Raw genomic sequence first — 18,368 nt, forward strand, 5'->3', positions numbered from 1 at the left:
ATGGGCAAGGCGACGTCCGACATCGAGTACGACCCAGATGCCCCGCTTGAGGCGTACACCAACTCCAGCGTCCACACCCGCCTCTCTTCGTACATGGAGGCGGCAAGGTCAGTCCATGGGCCGGGCTACGATCTGAGAACCGAGGAGCGCCTTGATCCTCAGCTCGTGATGAGGGTGGGGCAAGGCAAGAAGCATGGGCGGTTCTAGATTGGCAACAGCGTCCTCGACACGACCTCTACTCCTCCTCTCCACCAGCTCCGAGCAGCGAGCACGAGCTCAAGCGTGCCCATACGCTAATGGCCGATCGTGGTGTCGGCACTCCAGGTAAGCATTCCTGCTTCATTCGTCGTTCTTTGACTTTTACATACCTTACCTATGCATTATTGAAACATTGGGGTCAAATGTTGTAGGCCCAGGTGCAGGAACTGCAGGCCGAGCGGGAGGCCGAGCGGCAGAGGCTACAGGCTTTGGAGGCCTAGCGGGAGCAAGATCAGCGGCAGATGGCTGAGATGATCAAGTTCATGCAGCAAATTGGCCAGCAACAAGGTTGGGCGATCCCACAGACGCTGCTTGCTCCAAATCCACCTCCACAACATCCTGATTCTATCCCGATGAGTATAAGTACGAAGTTTTACTTTCTATGCTGAAACTTAGAGAAACCTAGTGAAACCTAGAGAAACCTAGTGGTGGTGGTGGTGGTGGTGTGGTCATGGTGTTGGTGGTGGTGTGGTGTTGGTGGTGCTCATGGTGGTGGTGGTGGTGTGGTGGTGGTGGTGGTCATGGTGGTGATGTGGTGGTGGTGGTGTGGTGGTGGTGGTGGTGGTGAAGTGTTGGTGGTGAAGTGTTGGTGATGGCGGTGATGTGGTGGTGGTGGTGGTGGTAGTGGCGGATATTTATCTTGCATATTTATCTCTTCTCTTATCGCTCACGTGCAATCTCTTCTATTTTGTGCAGCATCAATCGGGGGCGACGTCGAACCACCACGGAGGGTCGCCGGGATCGCACGTTGGGCCATCCCAACCCGGACTGTCGCCGTGAGCTTCAAATGGCAGCCGTTGTGATATAATGCACTTGTGAACTTTGTGAACTATGCTTGTGTGTTTGGACTTTGGACTTGGGAGTCGAGATTGCGATACTTGTATGCTATGTTTGTGTTTGTGGTGGATTGTGATATACATTTGTGTGATATATAGTTGTGTTATATATATATATATATATATATATATATATATATATATATATATATATATATATATATATATATATATATGATGTATATCTTGTTTGCAACGATGGAAGACTAAAAACCAAAATTTTTTTTTGAATTTTTTCACTTCTTTGGGAATCTGGGACACTAAGCTTCCCAGCTTTGCCGAGTGCCATGGGCAAGGCACTTGGCAAAGAAAATAAAAAAAACTGCTTTGCCGAGTGTCTACCTACAGCACTCGGCAAAGAAAATCTAAAAAAAAAGAAAACAAGCTTTGCCCGAGTGCCCGATGCAGGCACTCGGCAAAGCATTTTAAAAAAAAATAAAAAACACATTTCTTTGCCGAGTGCCGACATGTGGCACTCGGCAAAGGGGCCATCACCGTGACCTGGCCGTCATGGTGGCTTTTCTTTGTCGAGTGCCGTCGTGGCACTCGGGAAATCCTTTGCCGAGTGCCCGACATGCGGCACTTGGCAAAGAAGCCTTTGCCGTGAAGGGATATGCCGACAGCTCTTTGCCGAGTGCAGCACTCGGTAAAGGCTTTGCCAAGTACAATTGCACTCGGCAAAGCACGCGTCTGCTGTAGTGAGTATGGTGTGCATCAGTAAATGGTTTAATTTGTGTCCAACAATAGGATGTGTAAAACAGTTATTTTGTTAAGTTTTCTCTTTCGATATCGCTGCAGCAGTGCCAGAACCACAAGTAGGTGATCTCACGAGTTTGCTCATTTATATATGTTCCCACAGCTGAAACTCATGGGGTTGAGTAGCATATGAGATATGAGATTATTAAAGGAATTTGCCATGGTTTGCATTACCTTCACACATAGCGCCAAATTGTTCATTTGGACCTTAAGCCTGAGAATATATTGCTGGATGACAATATGGAGCCAAAAATCACGGGTTTTGGTATGTCCAGGCTTCTTGGTCTACAGCAATCCAAAATTATCACCAAAACTTGTGGAGGAACACTGTAAGTTAAATAGTTGACACCATATGAACCTTCTATTGAAGTCGATCTAACCATATGTATTCTCTTGTTGCAATATAATGCAGTGGATACATGGCACCAGAATACTTACTAAAAGGGTTGATTTCACTGAAGGCAGACGTATTCAGTTTAGGCGTTATAAACATAGAGCTGATGACTGGAGGCAGGAATTATCCCACTTGCGAAAAATCTTGCGAGCAATTCGCTGATGATGTAAGCCACTACCGGAAACAGTAGAATTGCCGAGTGCATGAGGGTTTGCCGAGTGTATTCCATCGGGCACTCGGTAAACATCCTATTTACCGAGTGTTTTTAATTCAACACTCGGCAAACTACAACGAAACACTCGGCAAACACGGACACTCGGCAAAGTAGAGGCACGTGCGCTGGGTGTGCGGCGGCCATGTGACGGACGTTGGGTGCGCCGCCCTGCCGTTATAACTTTACCGAGTGTCTGTTAGAGACACTCAGCAAAAACAAGGTTTGCCGAGTGTTTTTATTGACACTCGGCAAACTTATATTTTTGCTGAGTGTTTTTTTTGACACTCGGCAAAATGATGTTGTTGCCGAGTGTTTTTTATTGGCACTCGACAAAATAATATTTTTTTCCTCTCCTGCCCTCCAAACCTTTTCTACTCTCCATGTACAACATGTGGTACTACATGTTAAAATTTGGCATATTTCTCGTTTGCTATATTTAATTAATTTATTGCATTTAGAGGAATTTTTTTGTTTAAGTCAAATTTGAACTGCAAGTGATTCAATTAAAGGAATAAATTGAGTGGAGAAATCATATTCATGTTATTGAGTCCATTTTGGGGCCTTACTCGGGAAATGAAAAGAATTTTCGAACATTTTGTTCAGGAAACACAACCACGAACTTGTGGCCGAATGGTTTTTAAATTCTAAAAAAACAAATGAAGTCTGAAAATGACAAGATTTGTCAAAATCTCATGATATCATACGTGGAGACTATGGAAAAAAATTGAGAAGGTTTCGCACAATTTGTCACGTACGACCTTTACAAACCGAAGCATCTCCGAAGAAGAATCGTAGCGTTGAGAAGGATCCGGTAAGATTTGGAGTCAAAGTGACGGTCGAATTGGGGTTTGACTTCAAAACTTTTTTGTATAGGCAATAGACAACATAGATTGGTTCACGTCAAATTTTGGTAATTTTTTTGATTCATTTGATAATTTTAATTTATTAACTGCAATTATAGAATTTGAATTGATATATATTGAATTTGAGCTATAACTGCATGAAATAATCGATTAATATTCGTAGGAAAATCAAATATGCATTGTTGAGTGAATTTGACAAGGTATTTTTAAATTACATCATAACAAATTTAGTAAAACACGTTATGAAGGAGGATGGGTGGGCACGAAATATCAATTTATTTTGCAGAGTGTTAACTGTACGACACTCGGCAAACAATATAGTTGCCGAGTGTCATATAGTGGACACTCGGCAACATACCCAAGCCGGCCCCACTTACCAGTACCGTACCGGTTGGAAAATTGAAAAAAACAATGCCGAGTGTTTTGAATCTGGCACTTGGCATACCTTTACTTTGCCGAGTGCCAAATCAAGAGCACTCGGCAAAGCCCTTTGGTTTTTATCCGATCCGGCCGCACACTTACTCACACACACTCGCCCGCACACACACGCACACCAGACCGCCCTCCGCGCCACCGGAGCGCCACCCACTACCCCGTGCCGTCGGACCACCCTCGGTCGCCGGGCCGCCACCCCCCGCAGCCGGGCTGCCACCCTCCGCCGTCGGACGGCCGCCCCCCGCTGCCGGGCCCCGCCTTCCCGTGCCGCCGCCGGCGGCCCCCGCCTTCCTGGCGCGCCGGCGCGACTCCCGGCCCCCGGCGCGACGCCCCTCCCGCCGCCGCACGGTGGCCCGGCCACCCGGCACCCCTGCCTCCTAGCAACCGGTGAGCCCTTCCTCTCTCCTCCTTGTCGTCCCCAGATCTCCCTAGATCGAGCTTTTTTCCTTGTAAACATGGGCAGTTGAGGAATTGAATTGTTTTACTCTGTTTAGGATGTGTAGTTAATTAAAAAGGATTAAAGGAGTTGGTAAGGTGAAGTGAAGGGAAAGAAATGTACTTAGGGGTAGTTGCATTCCCAGTAAAAATCACTGTGCCTTGCAATTTGCCCCTGTTGAGCAAATAATTGGAATGAATTATCAGTGAATTTATTGACACACATGATTCAAAGGATCAGTGTGAACTGTTGACACTTTGATTCCTGCAGTTCGACATGCTACTCTATATGTGTTGTGTTCACCAGTTTGCTAGCAAATACACTGACATTGTTTAGGAAAAGACAATTTCTTGCTGACTAGTGCATAGTAGTATTTTCAGATGTTAAGGGCACCCTAGAAGGCTTGTAAAGTCAAAGCAAATGATACAGAGTTTGTGTGCACTGGAGACTGGAGCAGAGTGCAGACCCATGGTCTATGTAGATGTTTTTGCACAAGGTGGAAATGCTTTATTCATATCCATGTTGTCGTGGTTGTATTAAGATGTGTATTTAGTTTGTTTACTGGATCTTATCCTATGGTGCCGAGAGAGAATTTGACATTCAGGTAATGCCGGTAGCTTATTGCCTGCCTCCTGCTGCCTCTGAAAAAACTGAAAATTGTTTTTGTCAGAAAGGAACCTTGTGCAAGAGACGGCAGTTTTTTTCTCGCACCAAGACCAATTGGCTAATCTAGTGTGACCTTAACATCTGTCAATCCATGCTGATCGCTTCTCGCGCCTTGGGTCCATTTGGTCCGCTCCGATTGGGTCCGGCGGCTGTCAATTTGATCTCTCCGCTGGAATGGATCCATCGGAGGTTTAGGTCAGGCTAGGGCGCGGATCTGAGGATGTGTGATCATGGGATTGTGCGTTTGGACCCGGATCTGAGGGTGATTGGTTGGTTAGTTGCAGCCTCCTGAGACCGTGGGATTTTTTTTCCACTTCCAGGAGGTCGGGGCAGGCCACGTGTTCTAGTTGTGAGCTTGTGATCCCTTGTCGTGTCTCATTTGATTGGGACCGGCGTTTGCTGATGCCACGTGCATCACACCATCAAGGCAGCCTAAGCCTCGACGAATACAGGGAAAAATGGGTACGCGAATTCATTTCTTTATTCTAACGCTCAATTCTGCATAATTTCTAATTATTTTGCATTTTTGCCGCAGTCGTCGTCACATGATGGCCAGCCTTGCTCCCAGTTCAAGGCATGGGTTCTGTCCAAAAAGGATAAGGCGACGGCAAACATCGACTTCAACCCGAAGGACCCGCTCGAGGCATACAACGATCTTAGCATCCACAACCGCGTTAGTGAGTACACAGCAATGGTAAGGCAGGTTCATGGGCCACAGTTCGATCCGAGCACCCAGGATCTTGATGAGGGTGGGAGGAGGCAAGAAGCATGGCTGGTACTGGATTGACGATAGTACAATCGATACGGCATCTACTCCCACTCTCTCCTAGATCCGAGCAAGGAGCACGAGCGCGAGCCCGGCGATACGCCCACGGCCAACCGCTACATAGTTCCAGATGGAGGCTCTCCAGGTTATTTCTGTTTTATTCATCATTCGTTGATTGTTACATACTTTAGCTTTGCATTGTAACATTGGGATAAAATATTATAGGCCCGGGTGGAAGCAGAAACGAAGCAACGGGAGGAGATGGGGGCAAGGATGGAGGAGATGATTCAGCAGAGGGTGGCGGCCGAGCGACAGAACATGGAGGAAGAACAACGGCGAACGATGCAGAGGATAGAGGAAGAAAATCGGTTGAGGATGGACCAAATGTTCCAATACATGCAGAATTTTGCATCGAGTATGGGTCAAGCTTTGCCACCGCCACCGGTGCTATTCCCTCCACCTCAGCCACCCATAACTACTCCTGTGAGTCACTTGACACCTTATACTGCAGATTGAATACTTTGACTTAGAGAACTTTAGATGTAAGCTCAAAATGACTTAGAGAACTTTAGATGTTAGCACAAAATGACTTAGAGAACTTTAGATTGAATACTTTGCATGTTTTCGTGACTAGGTAGAGATGTAGAGTCCTACGGAAAAATTTTAACCTCTACTAGGCTAATGTCCATCAGATTCTGTTAACAAGTCCAATGCACTTGATAAAACTAAAGGTTCAAAGAATTACCCTGTAGTTGATTTCTGATCTATTTTTCCAAGTATGAGACAGAATGATTGTGATTTTAATCTTTTTAGGTATAAATTGATTCTCATTTTTTTTCCTAAAGTGTTTTTTTTTCACTTTTATGTAAATATGCAAAGTATCAAAGTCACACAAATGAACAATTCATATATCTGCATGACCAACCTCTTGGTTAACTGTAAAATATAACTTGGCAAAAAGAATTATTGCCCTAGGTCTAAATTGTTCTGAATTCTTGAAAACAAAGCTTTAGATTTTACACTTGTTTCATTCACAATCATGCAAGTATCTGGATAAAAGAACATACACTAATAATCAAAAGGCACACCTCTAAAAATGATGTGTGCCCTTTTCATTAAGAATCTATGGCATGCAATGAAGCCACATATGCATTTTCTGTAAAAGGAGTGCAGCACGCATGTAGTGTTTTGTTCTACTTTCTCCCGTCATTAATTCATGTAGTGTAACAGAGACGATGCATGTAGCACTTTTATTTATGAACTAGCACAGATTTTCATTTATTTACAATATATATATGTGACATTGTGACTGATCTCAGTGGGTGCATCAACATAGCTACCGTGAGTGGTGAATGGTACTATATATATATAGTAGAGAGAGGAGAGCAATGCATCATCGATCGTCTGATTCACCACATAAGAATCTGTCAATGCTACTAGCTAGCTAGCTATAGGTACTTGTAATATAATGGTTGTGGCATCGATTTTTGATCAATTGTGCTCGATTATTTTTCTACAGATCTAGTTTTACATTTATGTCCAATTGTCCATTGTACTAGCAGTAAGCTATTAGTTTCTTTTTTCTAACTGTCATGCAATCTCTTCTCTTTTGTGCAGAATCAATCGGCGGCATCAAATAATCAGTCTCAAGTCCCGGATTTGTCGCAGCGGTTCCAAGGGCCTCCACAGTGATTGCATTTGCATTTGTGGCTTATTGTGACTTAGTTGTGACTTGTGATGATGGTTTATTGTGAATTGTGATGATGGTTTATTATGCCTGTGACATACAATTATGCCTGTGATGATGCTTTATTGTGAATTATGATAGTTTATTGTGAATTGAGAGAGGTCCATCATACGGGACAGATTAGTAAAAAAAGGGGTATTGGTCGCTTTGCCGAGTGTAACACTCGGCAAAGCGAGGCGTTACCGAGTGTCAAGCCAAAACACTCGACGAAGAGACCAATTTCTGTTATTCTGGGAACCTTTTTTGCCGAGTGTTTTATCTTTGCCGAGTGTATTCTAATGGACACTCGGCAAAGTGACCATAAAATCTGCCCGTTGCGTGCTTGTTTGCTGTGTATTGGGCGTGACACTCGGCAAAGTGTGTAAACTTTGCCGAGTGCTTTGGTCTTGACACTCGGCAAACTTTAAAAACGTTACAGAGTGTTTTGGTCTTGACACTCGACAAACTTTATAAACGTTACCGAGTGTTTTAGAATTGACACTCGGCAAAGTTTACAAACTTTGCCAAGTGTTTTGGGCTTGACACTCGGCAAACTTGAGAAACTTTGCCGAGTGTTTTTCCGTCGTGCACTTGGCAAAATCGCCATCACCGTGTCATCCCGTTAACATTTTTTTTGTCGAAAGTTTAGTTTTGCCGAGTGTTTATTGACACTCGGCAAACTATTTGCCAAGTGCGCGATAAAAAACACTCGGCAAACTACTGTTTGCCGACAAACAGATGCCGTGTGTTGTATGCTGAGTGTTACACTCGGCAAAGCAGTTGCCGAGTGTTTTTGGGCCTTTGCCGAGTGCCCCTGGCACTCAGCAAAACTACTGTATCCCGTAGTGAGCTGAAAGAGTCCTTTCCAAATTTCTCAACACCAAAAAAAGGTACCACCATCTATCCCAAATTATAGGTTATTTTTACTTTTCTAGGTACATAGCTTTTGCTATACACCTAAATATACGATATGTCTAAATACATAATAAAAGTTGTATATCTAGAAAAGCTAAAACAACCTATAAATTGAAATGGAGTATATGATTTCATCTTCAAATATATATAGACACATGATTATTACTATATATGGCCAACAGGTGGTTGGACGTTGGAGGAAGAGGTTGAAGCATGAGGCAGGAAGGTATATACCCTTGGAAAAATATGTTGAGCATGTAGAGGCGTGCATCTTGATCAATGTTTTAAATAGCGGGCTAAGCCATTTAGCTCTCTATGTCAAAAAAACAGGCTATAGCTAGCTATATCGGGTTATAGCGGCAGCTAAGGGCTAATTTATACACGAAAAAATTTAGCTAAATCCTTTTCAAATAGCTATAGCCAGAGATAGCGGAGGCTATAGCCGGAGATTTAAAACCTTGATCTTGATAGGACTAATGTGTGTCGATGCTGGTCCAAACAAAAGGCCCACAACGTTGCACATTATCGAAAAAGCTTTCCAAAGTAGATGTCACGAACACGGACAGAGGGCCACCCAAAAGTATGGAGGACGCAAGAGGGTTTACAGGCCACCCCCACCTCGCAACTAGATCATTTATTGACAGGATCCGCCGAACCATCCTGATAGGGATGCTGAAGCAGGCCCTGAAAATCCAGGACGTATCGCAGTTGGAGCAGCTCCTGGCCAAGGAGGTGCTGCAGGAGCTCCATAAAATTGGCACGAATGCAACCGGAAACAGATCGTTCTTGCAGAGGCTCCACGCAAGCATTACCATGGCCACGCTGGTGCAGGCACCGCATTCCTTGGACTTGGATCCATCGGCGTCGCTGCGCATGGAGGTGCTGTTCTTGGCGCTGGAGAATATGCGTGGAAAGAACAAGGCAAGGCGAAGAAGCGAGGACCTTTGGCAGAAGGAGCAGCCCGAGCAGATCCGGTCGGAACTGGAGGATGGCGCCAGGGCCAGGCTCGGTTACGACGACCACATGCCGCCGGTGTCGGTGCAGCCTGAAGACTGGGACGCCTTGCAACGATCGAGCGAGGTTCAGGTTCTGTCGTCTATGCAGTCTGAGGTCAGTGGCAGATCGAGGATTTCAGAGCTGGGTAGTATGCCGGCCAAACCAAAGTTGTCTAAGCTACGCGCCACCGCACCGGTGTGCGTGTCAGCAGTATGGTTGGCGGCTGGCATAGGATTCCTGTGTGGATTGACCTTAGGAGAGACGAGGGGATTAAGGCGGACGAGGGTGACGAACGCACGTGATGCCAATGTGCCCACATGACATGGGATGGCAAGAAAATGTCACTGTGGTGGACTGGTGGACCAGGCGTGCATGAATTAATCAGCCCCACGGAGAATACGTATTCTAGATTCATTTTACAAATTCTGTATTAGGAAAAGGAACTTGTGTATTGTGCCTGCGGCAGTGGAGCAGGTTGTTGTATTGTTTCTGCGGGTGTCCTGGCATGGTAATGTAAGCCACGGAGTGTATCGGATGAACAGAAATAGAACCGTGTTGGGTGTTAGCGAGCTGAACACCACGTCTAGTGGCTGTCCATGAATGTAGCGTTTCAGTTAGCTGAGTGCATATCTTGTACATGTATAAAACTGTAACCTTCAGATCAATACAACCTGAGCTGTGATCATTCAGTCTTCTCTACTCTTACATGGTATCAGCGATGTAGCTACGATCCTTTCTTTCCGCTGCCACTACCACCTCGCCACCATGAGTTCGTCCTCCTCTTCCTCATCGTCGGATTCCAACTCTGATGCTGAGTCGCCTCAGCCGCACATGCTCCTCGTCCAAACCCAGCCTGCTGCTCCTGCAATCGTTCGTGGCATCAACATCCAGGCGCGCGTCCCTCTCGTCCTCGACTTCAAAGGTCAATTACATTGCCTGGGCTCGCTCCTTCTCCGCTGTGTTCGGTATGGTCTTGGTGACCACGTCGATGGATCTCCGGCCAAGGGCGACAACGATTGGGTGCACAATGATTGCGCCATCGTCTCCTAGCTCTACAGCCGCATGCCCGCATTGAGGTCCTCTCCATGGTCTCCCCGTTACCATTGAATTTGACAATCTCGGTTTCTCTGTCACGGATCAGCACACCAAGGCGGTGATTCTCCGCAGTGACAGCACCGGCGACCTCTATCCTGCGTAGGCACCGGCATCATCCTCCACACACATCCTGCCTGTGCTGTCACTGCAGAGAATTCAGATATCGATTTAGGGATTACATCAAATTGTTTTTCAGGCAGAAGTGGGTAGTTTTTAGAAACAAAAAGATGTAATGGTTAATACTGTAAATGGTGAGTAGAGTCTGCCAAACTAAAGCCATTTCTTGCTTCAATTCAAACAAAAGAGACTGAAAGCTTTTTTGTTGATACATTTTCTCCAGAGTTAAGAAAGCCACGCAGATACATCTCTGTGGAAGAACCTTGTGTACACCGGCACGGCAGTGGTCACTTGGTCAGTGGACCGTTGTTGAACCGATCAACACGAAATTACCAGAAGAGCTCTACTCCAAGGCCTTGTTTAGATGCCATCCAAATTCCAAGTTTTTTCACTCTCTCTCCATCACATCAATTTTTAACTGCTTGCATGGAGTATTAAATGTAGGTAAAAAAATAACTAATTACACAATTTAGTTGGAAATCACGAGATAAATCTTTTGAGCCTAGTTGGTCCACAATTAGACAATATTTGTCAAATAAGACGAAAATAGTACTATTCATCGGGTTTAAAAAATTTGCAAAGTGAACCAGGCCCAAGTCCAATAAAGTTGCCACCATGTTAGGTGTGGACAGCCGACCATATTGACCGGTTCAAAACGCGTGCATGTGCCAAAAGAGCTCTATTATTGCACTTCCGAAAGATTGGATCTGAACACCAATAATGGGAGCCGGGAGTAGCACTTGGACTCACCACCTCCTGCTGCTGTGCTTCTTCCCTGTTCTCGCCGTCGCCACCAGCAGCAGCCATACCACCACCATCAACATCACCAACCGATGCTCCTACACCGTGTGGCCGGCGGCCAAACCGGTGGGCGGCGGCGTGCGGCTTGACCCAGGCAACACCTGGGTGCTCCAAGTGCCCGGCGGCACCGTCAACGGCCGCGTGTGGGCACGCACCGGTTGTTCATTCGACGGTCCCGGCAACAAGTCCTGCCAGACGGGTGACTGCGGCGGCGTGCTGGCATGCAAGACGAGCGGCCAGCCACCCATAACGATGGCAGAGTTCACCATGGGTGCCTTCAACAGCATGGATTTCTTCGACATCACCGTCGTCGACGGCTTCAACGTGCCCATGGACTTCCTGCCTGTGCCGGTGCTGTCCAAGGGATCGTCGGGGTGCAGCAGGGGGCCACGTTGCGCGGCTGACATCACGTTGCAGTGCCCCGATGAGCTCAAGGTGCCAGGGGGTTGCCGTGGCGCGTGCGAGTCCTGCAACGGCAGCACGGTAAACAGCAACACGGTGTTCTATGTTCGGATGTGCCCCGACGTCTACACTTACGCCACCGATGATAATGGTCCCCTCGTATATAACTGTTCGTCAGGAACAGACTACCAGATCATTTTCTGTCCCCCAGCCGATCTTGTGTCATTGTCTTCCCCTCCACCTTCACCTACTGCAAATGGAACAAGTAGAATCACATATTCGTCAAAATCCACTAAAAGACTAGTTGGTTCTATTATTCTAGGAGGTTCTCTAGGTGGTTTCGTTTTGATCACATCCTTCATCGTGTTCATCTTGGTGCGTAGACGACGATTGCAGCGGCGCCAAAAGATGCAGCAGGAAGAGGAGGAAGCAGAGTTTGAGAGGCTACCAGGGATGCCCAGGAGGTTCACATTTGAGCAGCTGCAAGAAGCAACTGATCAGTTCAGAGAGAAGCTCGGGGAAGGAGGATTTGGGTCCGTTTTCAAAGGACATTTTGGTGAGCAAGCAATCGCGGTGAAGCGGTTGGAAAGAGCTGGTCAGGGAAAGAGGGAATTCATGGCAGAGGTTCAGACCATCGGCAGCATTCACCATATCAATCTGGTGAGGGTAATCGGATTCTGCGCAGAGAAATCGCACAGGCTCTTGGTTTATGAGTACATGCCCAGAGGATCCTTGGACCAGTGGATCTTTGGCCGGCACAGCGATGATGACGACACTCTTTGCCTGGATTGGCAAACACGATGCAAGATTATTACTCATATAGCCAAGGGCCTCTGTTATCTTCACGAGGAGTGCATGAAGAGAGTTGCTCACCTGGATGTGAAACCACAGAACATCCTCTTAGATGACAACTTTGACGCTAAACTCTCTGATTTTGGACTGTGCAAGCTCATTGACCGGGATAAGAGCCAAGTGGTTACAAAAATGAGGGGCACGCCGGGATATTTAGCGCCTGAATGGTTGACATCGCACATCACAGAAAAGGCAGATGTATATAGCTTTGGTGTAGTGGTGATGGAGATCATCAGTGGAAGGAAGAACCTGGACACTTCTCGGTCTGAAAAGAGCTTTCATCTTATTACCTTGCTGGAAGAGAAGTTGAAGAGTGATCGGTTGGTTGATTTGATTGATATATGCAGTAGTAGTGACAGTCAAGCACACAAGCAAGAAGCAATTCAGATGATGAAGCTTGCAATGTGGTGCTTGCAGATTGATTGCAAACGAAGGCCTAAAATGTCTGAGGTCGTAAAAGTCTTGGAAGGCACTATGAGTGCAGAAACTGACATAGATCACAACTTTGTCGTGACAAATCGAGCAAGCTTTGGTGCTCCTGGAATTGCGGGCATGTCAGCTCCACCTCTAGCCTCAGAAGTGTCAGGCCCAAGGTGAGAGACTGAGGCAATTTATGTATGTAGAGAATTTAGCATCCTTCTTAGAAAAATCTGTTCAGTGATTAAAACTGCAGAATTCGCAACATTGTAAACCATCTGTGGTCCACAGTACAAATTTGCTTATTTTAGTTTTATTCAGCTTACAATTATTGTGCAATTCTGTTTCTGATTCTTACAGCTAAAACTAATAGCATGTCCTAGAACAATGCTAACTCATATGAAGCAGCAGAAACGCATAGACATGAAAGCAAAATGAAAGGGTTCCATTGACTGGAGGAGGCCTCCATTCAGCTAGACAGTTGAAAGCTTAAGGAATCCTACTCTTGGGATGTGATCTAAGCCAACATATTAGTTTGACAATAATTATTAGGTCCACCAAATAGTGCCTATTTTATTAAATAATCGGCACTCGGCAGCGATCCTAAGCCTTCAAGGGTTTGAATAAAGCATGATTAAGTTCATCACATCTCAGTTTTCAGTGCATGCCTAAGTCAAATTCTTGGATGCTATAACCTAAGATATGAAGATGTAAGGTGCGCATCAGATCTAATCTATGATAAATCAGTAAGCAAATAGCGTGTTAGAGTAATTAGGCTTTAAAGCTTACTATTTCCATGGATTTAAATCCTGAATTAGGCACAATGGTAGTTCCTTTTATGCTACTAGGTTTCTAAGATGGCATATTAGATGCAAACCAGTGTTAAATTGGTCTAATTTCAAGTTTAAGTATTACACAATTAAAAGTCCACTACTGATCAACAATTTTTTAGCCTGAGATAAGCATTTAGAACGAGGTGATTGGACAAATCCAGAGAAAAATCGAAGAATCCTCAAATAAAATTCCCCAAAGTTCCGAAGCTAACTCTAACTCAGTTTTGAAGCTAACCGTAACCCCAAGTTGAGCAAACTCACCTCTACTCACCATGTAGCCGCTCGAGGCATGAGTCGAAGCCGCCGCACGTGGATCACCGGCGCCCCTGAGCCACCGCCGGATCTGACCCAACAACGTGCGGGCCATCAGACCTGGCACGCGCGCGCCTAGTGGCGCCTCGGCGGTCATGAGCTGGACCGCCGCCGTCGCCGCCTTGCTGCACGCGTGTGTGGCTCCGCCCCAAGGGCACCACAGTGGAGCCCCTTGACGGAGCTGCACGCGGCACGCAGGCTAGCCGCACGCGAGCGCCGTCGAGAGGGACCACGGTGGGACCGGCGGTGGCTGCCCACCCTCTCGGGCGTCGGCATTCGCACGGGGAGAAGAAGGTGAGCAGAGCATGAGAGAGAAGAGAGGAAATGGCACCGCCGCTTGGAGAAGAGAGACGAAGCGCAGAAATGCTGCAGATCGCCTGGGCCTGGGCCTGGGCCACGCGGAGTCAGCCGTTTCTAGGCCTGGGCCAGGTTGGACAATCCGGATACAGTCCGTCTCCAGTGCTGCAGATCGCGTAAGCTGGAATGTGATCTGGGCCATGAACACATTATTCAGACAGTTTCAGAAGAAAAAAAAAACACATTATTCAAACGCACGCTGAGTGAGGATTTTTTTAAAACTCTTCTTTTTTGAAAAAATGTTCATTTCAATTAAAAAGTTGCAAAATTATACTACTACCGGCGATTGAACCGGTACTTACCGCCAGTTGAATTGCAGAATTTTCTTTTCTCTGTTAGCTCATCTTAAAAAGATAAATCATAACTTTTATATATAAATTTAGATTGAAGTTAAAGTTTATAAGAAAGTTGTAGATAAAAAACAGATTTACCACTTTATAGTTTATGATTTTTTATTTGAAATCATTTTGATGTCTAAAGTTTAAATAATGTTCAGATGTCCATTTGTAGATCTAAACATTAAATTTATTATTTAGGTATCAAGATAGCTTTAAATGAAAATATTGTAAAGTACAAAATTGTAGATCTTTTATGTATCTACAATATTTGCATAAAAATTTTCCCTATAAAAGTTTATATGATAAAGTTATATTTTTTCTAAAACATGTTGCACTAGCTAGTGGATAAATTGAGGCACCCTTATGTAGCACGTCTTCAAAAAATTATAATTTTTTTCATATAGTCACATATGAAGATAAAATTTATATAAGAATTGTATTTAATTATAGAATCTATTCTTCTAAAAAAATGATAAAATCTACAACCTTATGGTTCACAAAATTTTTGTTTGAAGCCATCTTGTTTCCAAAATAATCAATATAATGGTTAGATGAATAAATATAGATCAGAACATTGTATCAACTTTTTAGGTACCAAAGTGACTTCAAATTTAAAAAGTCGTAACCTAAAAACTTGTAGATCTATTTTTCTCTATAATTTTCGTATGATTTGTATCTTTAGAATTTTTGAATTTATGATTTTTTAAGATTAGATGACAGATAAGAGGAAATTCCGCCAACTCAACCATCAATGGGTACTTGCCGTCGATTCAATCAGTGGCAGTAGTATAGTTTTGCATTTTTTAGTTTAGACAAAAAAAAATTCAAAACTTAATTTAAAAATATAAAAAATCCATGAGTGAGTGTAAGAGTCGTTGGTCTATATTTAGGTCATGTTTGGATACAAAATATTTCTAGAGTTTTAGAAAAATATCATGGTTTTGTGAGGTACTTTGGTTTCAGAGTGCCGTGAAGTATTTGGATGTTACAAATTTTAAGGTTTTGAACACCAGGGTATTGCTAAAACTGTACACTTTTTAGAGATTTAAAAACACCACTCTAGACAGTTTTTTTAAACCATAGTTTTGTGTATCATGGATTCTAAAACTATAGTTTTTTATACTACGATTTCTTAATACTACGGCATCCGATCAAGGCTAGCCGTGGGACAAATACAGTTTTAACCTTTACTTCTATTTTATCATTTATATTAGCAATTAAATTTTCTCTTAAGTCCAAACAAATAATTTATTGCACATTACTACATAAAGGCTTTTAGGAGACCCCGTCTGGTTGAACTGTGACTTTTGGAAAAGCTATTGTGGGATATGGGCCGTGAGCAAAGCCAAAATCCATTCGGTTGAGCAGCTGAAGCATTTTAGAAAAGCAGATGTCAGCAGGTCCCATGTGTCAGCTGACCCCACATGTTAGTCACCCAATGCATATTTCTTAGTTTTTTTCTACGCATCTTCTTCTTCCTCGTTTTGTCTATTAGCATAGAGAGGAGGAGGCCGATGAGGGGTAAGGTAGTGCTCCAGCGAGCCCACAGATCCGGGGATGGGCCGACAGCTCCGGCGAGGGGCGGTGCCCCGACACTCGCCCGATGGACCCGCGCGCTCGCCCGACGTATGGTGCCACACTCGCTTAGCCAGAGCCAAGGATGGGGACAAGTTAGTGCCCACGCTTGCTGGAGTAGGGGAAGGGGCCGCGCCTTGCTCACCACAGTCGTGGACAGGGTCGCGTCCTTGCCTACCTGGAGCCGGTGCCGCTAGCCACCACGCTCCCTGTCGGTGTCGGTGTCGGTCGCCGCGCCGCCATTGGGGAGCCAGCCTGGATGAGCCGCGATGAGGTCTCTCTTTCTTGCGAGCATCGACCATCGCGTGTAAGAAAAAATAAATCTGTATCTTCATAACTAGTGGCAGGTGCATAATTTTTTTGCCCCAAAAACAGCTGAAATCAAGGGAAGCTGGTTCGAATTTTGTACAAGAACAAAAGCTTGTGGCCTAAAGTAGTCGTGACTTTTCACCTCTTTGGTTGGCTTTTGGCTTTTGCAAAAGCAAAAGCAGGTTGAAAAACCCAACCAAAGGGGCCTAACCCTGAGATTAATAGAGCAGAGCATTTATTAATGAGTCAATTCCTTCAATGCCATTGAAAAATTTTGGGCTCCCCTCAAAGCCATCGAAATTTTCCTTCTCCCTTCAGTGCCATCAAATGAAAATTTTGTTTCCCTAGTTGCCATTCCGTTGGTTCTCAGTTACGTTGCTGTTAGGTTCCATGCAGAAATGATAATTTTACCCTCCGAGTCACAGTACAATTTTGCTATGTTTCCCTAGATGCCATTGTACCATATTTTCATGCATTCCCGTAGGTACCATTGCACTGAATATTTATTCATTCCAAATCTAACCGCAAGTGTACATACATATATTTGATAAAAAAAAGAATAAAAATACATGTATAACACATTTATTATTACATAGACAAGGCAAGCATTTAATTGGTCATTCAATGCACATGGATGACACATAATTTAAGCATAACAATGGTTCAGGCCTCAAGATGACACATTACATTGCATTACAGTCTTGCACATCATCATTACATCATATATGGTCCAAGATGGTACTGATAGCCAACAAATTACAATACCAGAAAGAACATTACAGTTGTGCTCACAAGCAAAATTAGATAAGTATTAGTTCTTCATCAACGAAGCCATAATTCTATGAGCAATGAAGCCACAATTCTAATACATAATAACAGTTTGAGTTTCAGCCCCCAAACAAAGCATATGCAGCTCACATGCAGCTTACAAAATCAGCAAAATAAGCCTCCATACCTAGATATTCAGTCTAGGATTTTTCTCTTGCTTCTAGTGCCCATTGTAGGACTTTCTGGAGTCTTGCTTCTAGTGCACATTGCAGGACTATTAGGTGTCACCAATCCTTTCTCCTTCTTTGACATCCCTGTGGCCTTTGCCTTCTTTGCACTTGGTTTTGCTGGTTCCTTTCTCTTATTTGTAGGCTTGGAGGTAGCAGGTGGTGGCAGAGTAGTGTCACTAGAAGGAAATTGTATGGAGAGTACCTTAGGTTGGCTACAACCACATGCAGACATACACATGCAATTATCTTAATTATAAATTCAGCAAAGAACAAAAGATGTGAAGAATTAACATAATGTACATAAACTTACTTTGAAGTTTTTCCAGAACTCAAGTTATTTGAGCACCCTTGGCTACATCACAAGTTGCAATTTAGGTGGAGTGGGTTTTGAAGTATAACAAAAAAATTAACAATTTGTGTATCCACATATTTACCTAGGAGGAATATACATCGGAGTGGGTCCTGAAGTAGAACCAGCAGGTACAATACTCATATATGGTGATTCCTGGATAGCTTCATTCTTTTTCTTCTTCTTCCTTGGTGATCCCCTGCATGCACAATAATATTAGTGTCATATATATGAGTGTACAACATGGTAAATGTACTAGAGATTGCATAGTGGATACTGAATGCAGTACCTTTCAGCTTTCATGGCTGCAATGTCATCGGGGTTACCATTTTTGTAAGTGTGCCAGTGATGT

The 18,368-nt window shown here is 44.4% G+C and overlaps 1 protein-coding gene and 1 pseudogene across 1 annotated transcript; both read left to right on the forward strand.

The window, feature by feature from the left end:
• LOC136488617 (uncharacterized) lies at nt 1-9,761 on the forward strand (annotated as a pseudogene).
• Nucleotides 9,762-11,001: 1,240 nt separating this feature from the next.
• On the forward strand, nt 11,002-13,460 carry LOC136490206 (probable receptor-like protein kinase At5g20050). The gene has a single exon (XM_066486682.1). The coding sequence runs from the start codon at nt 11,194-11,196 to the stop codon at nt 13,123-13,125; it is 1,932 nt and encodes a 643-aa protein (XP_066342779.1). The 5' UTR covers nt 11,002-11,193; the 3' UTR covers nt 13,126-13,460.
• The last annotated feature ends 4,908 nt before the right edge of the window (nt 13,461-18,368 follow it).

Source organism: Miscanthus floridulus, chromosome 10 (assembly GCF_019320115.1).
Source record: "Miscanthus floridulus cultivar M001 chromosome 10, ASM1932011v1, whole genome shotgun sequence".
Classification (NCBI taxonomy): Eukaryota; Viridiplantae; Streptophyta; class Magnoliopsida; order Poales; family Poaceae; genus Miscanthus; species Miscanthus floridulus.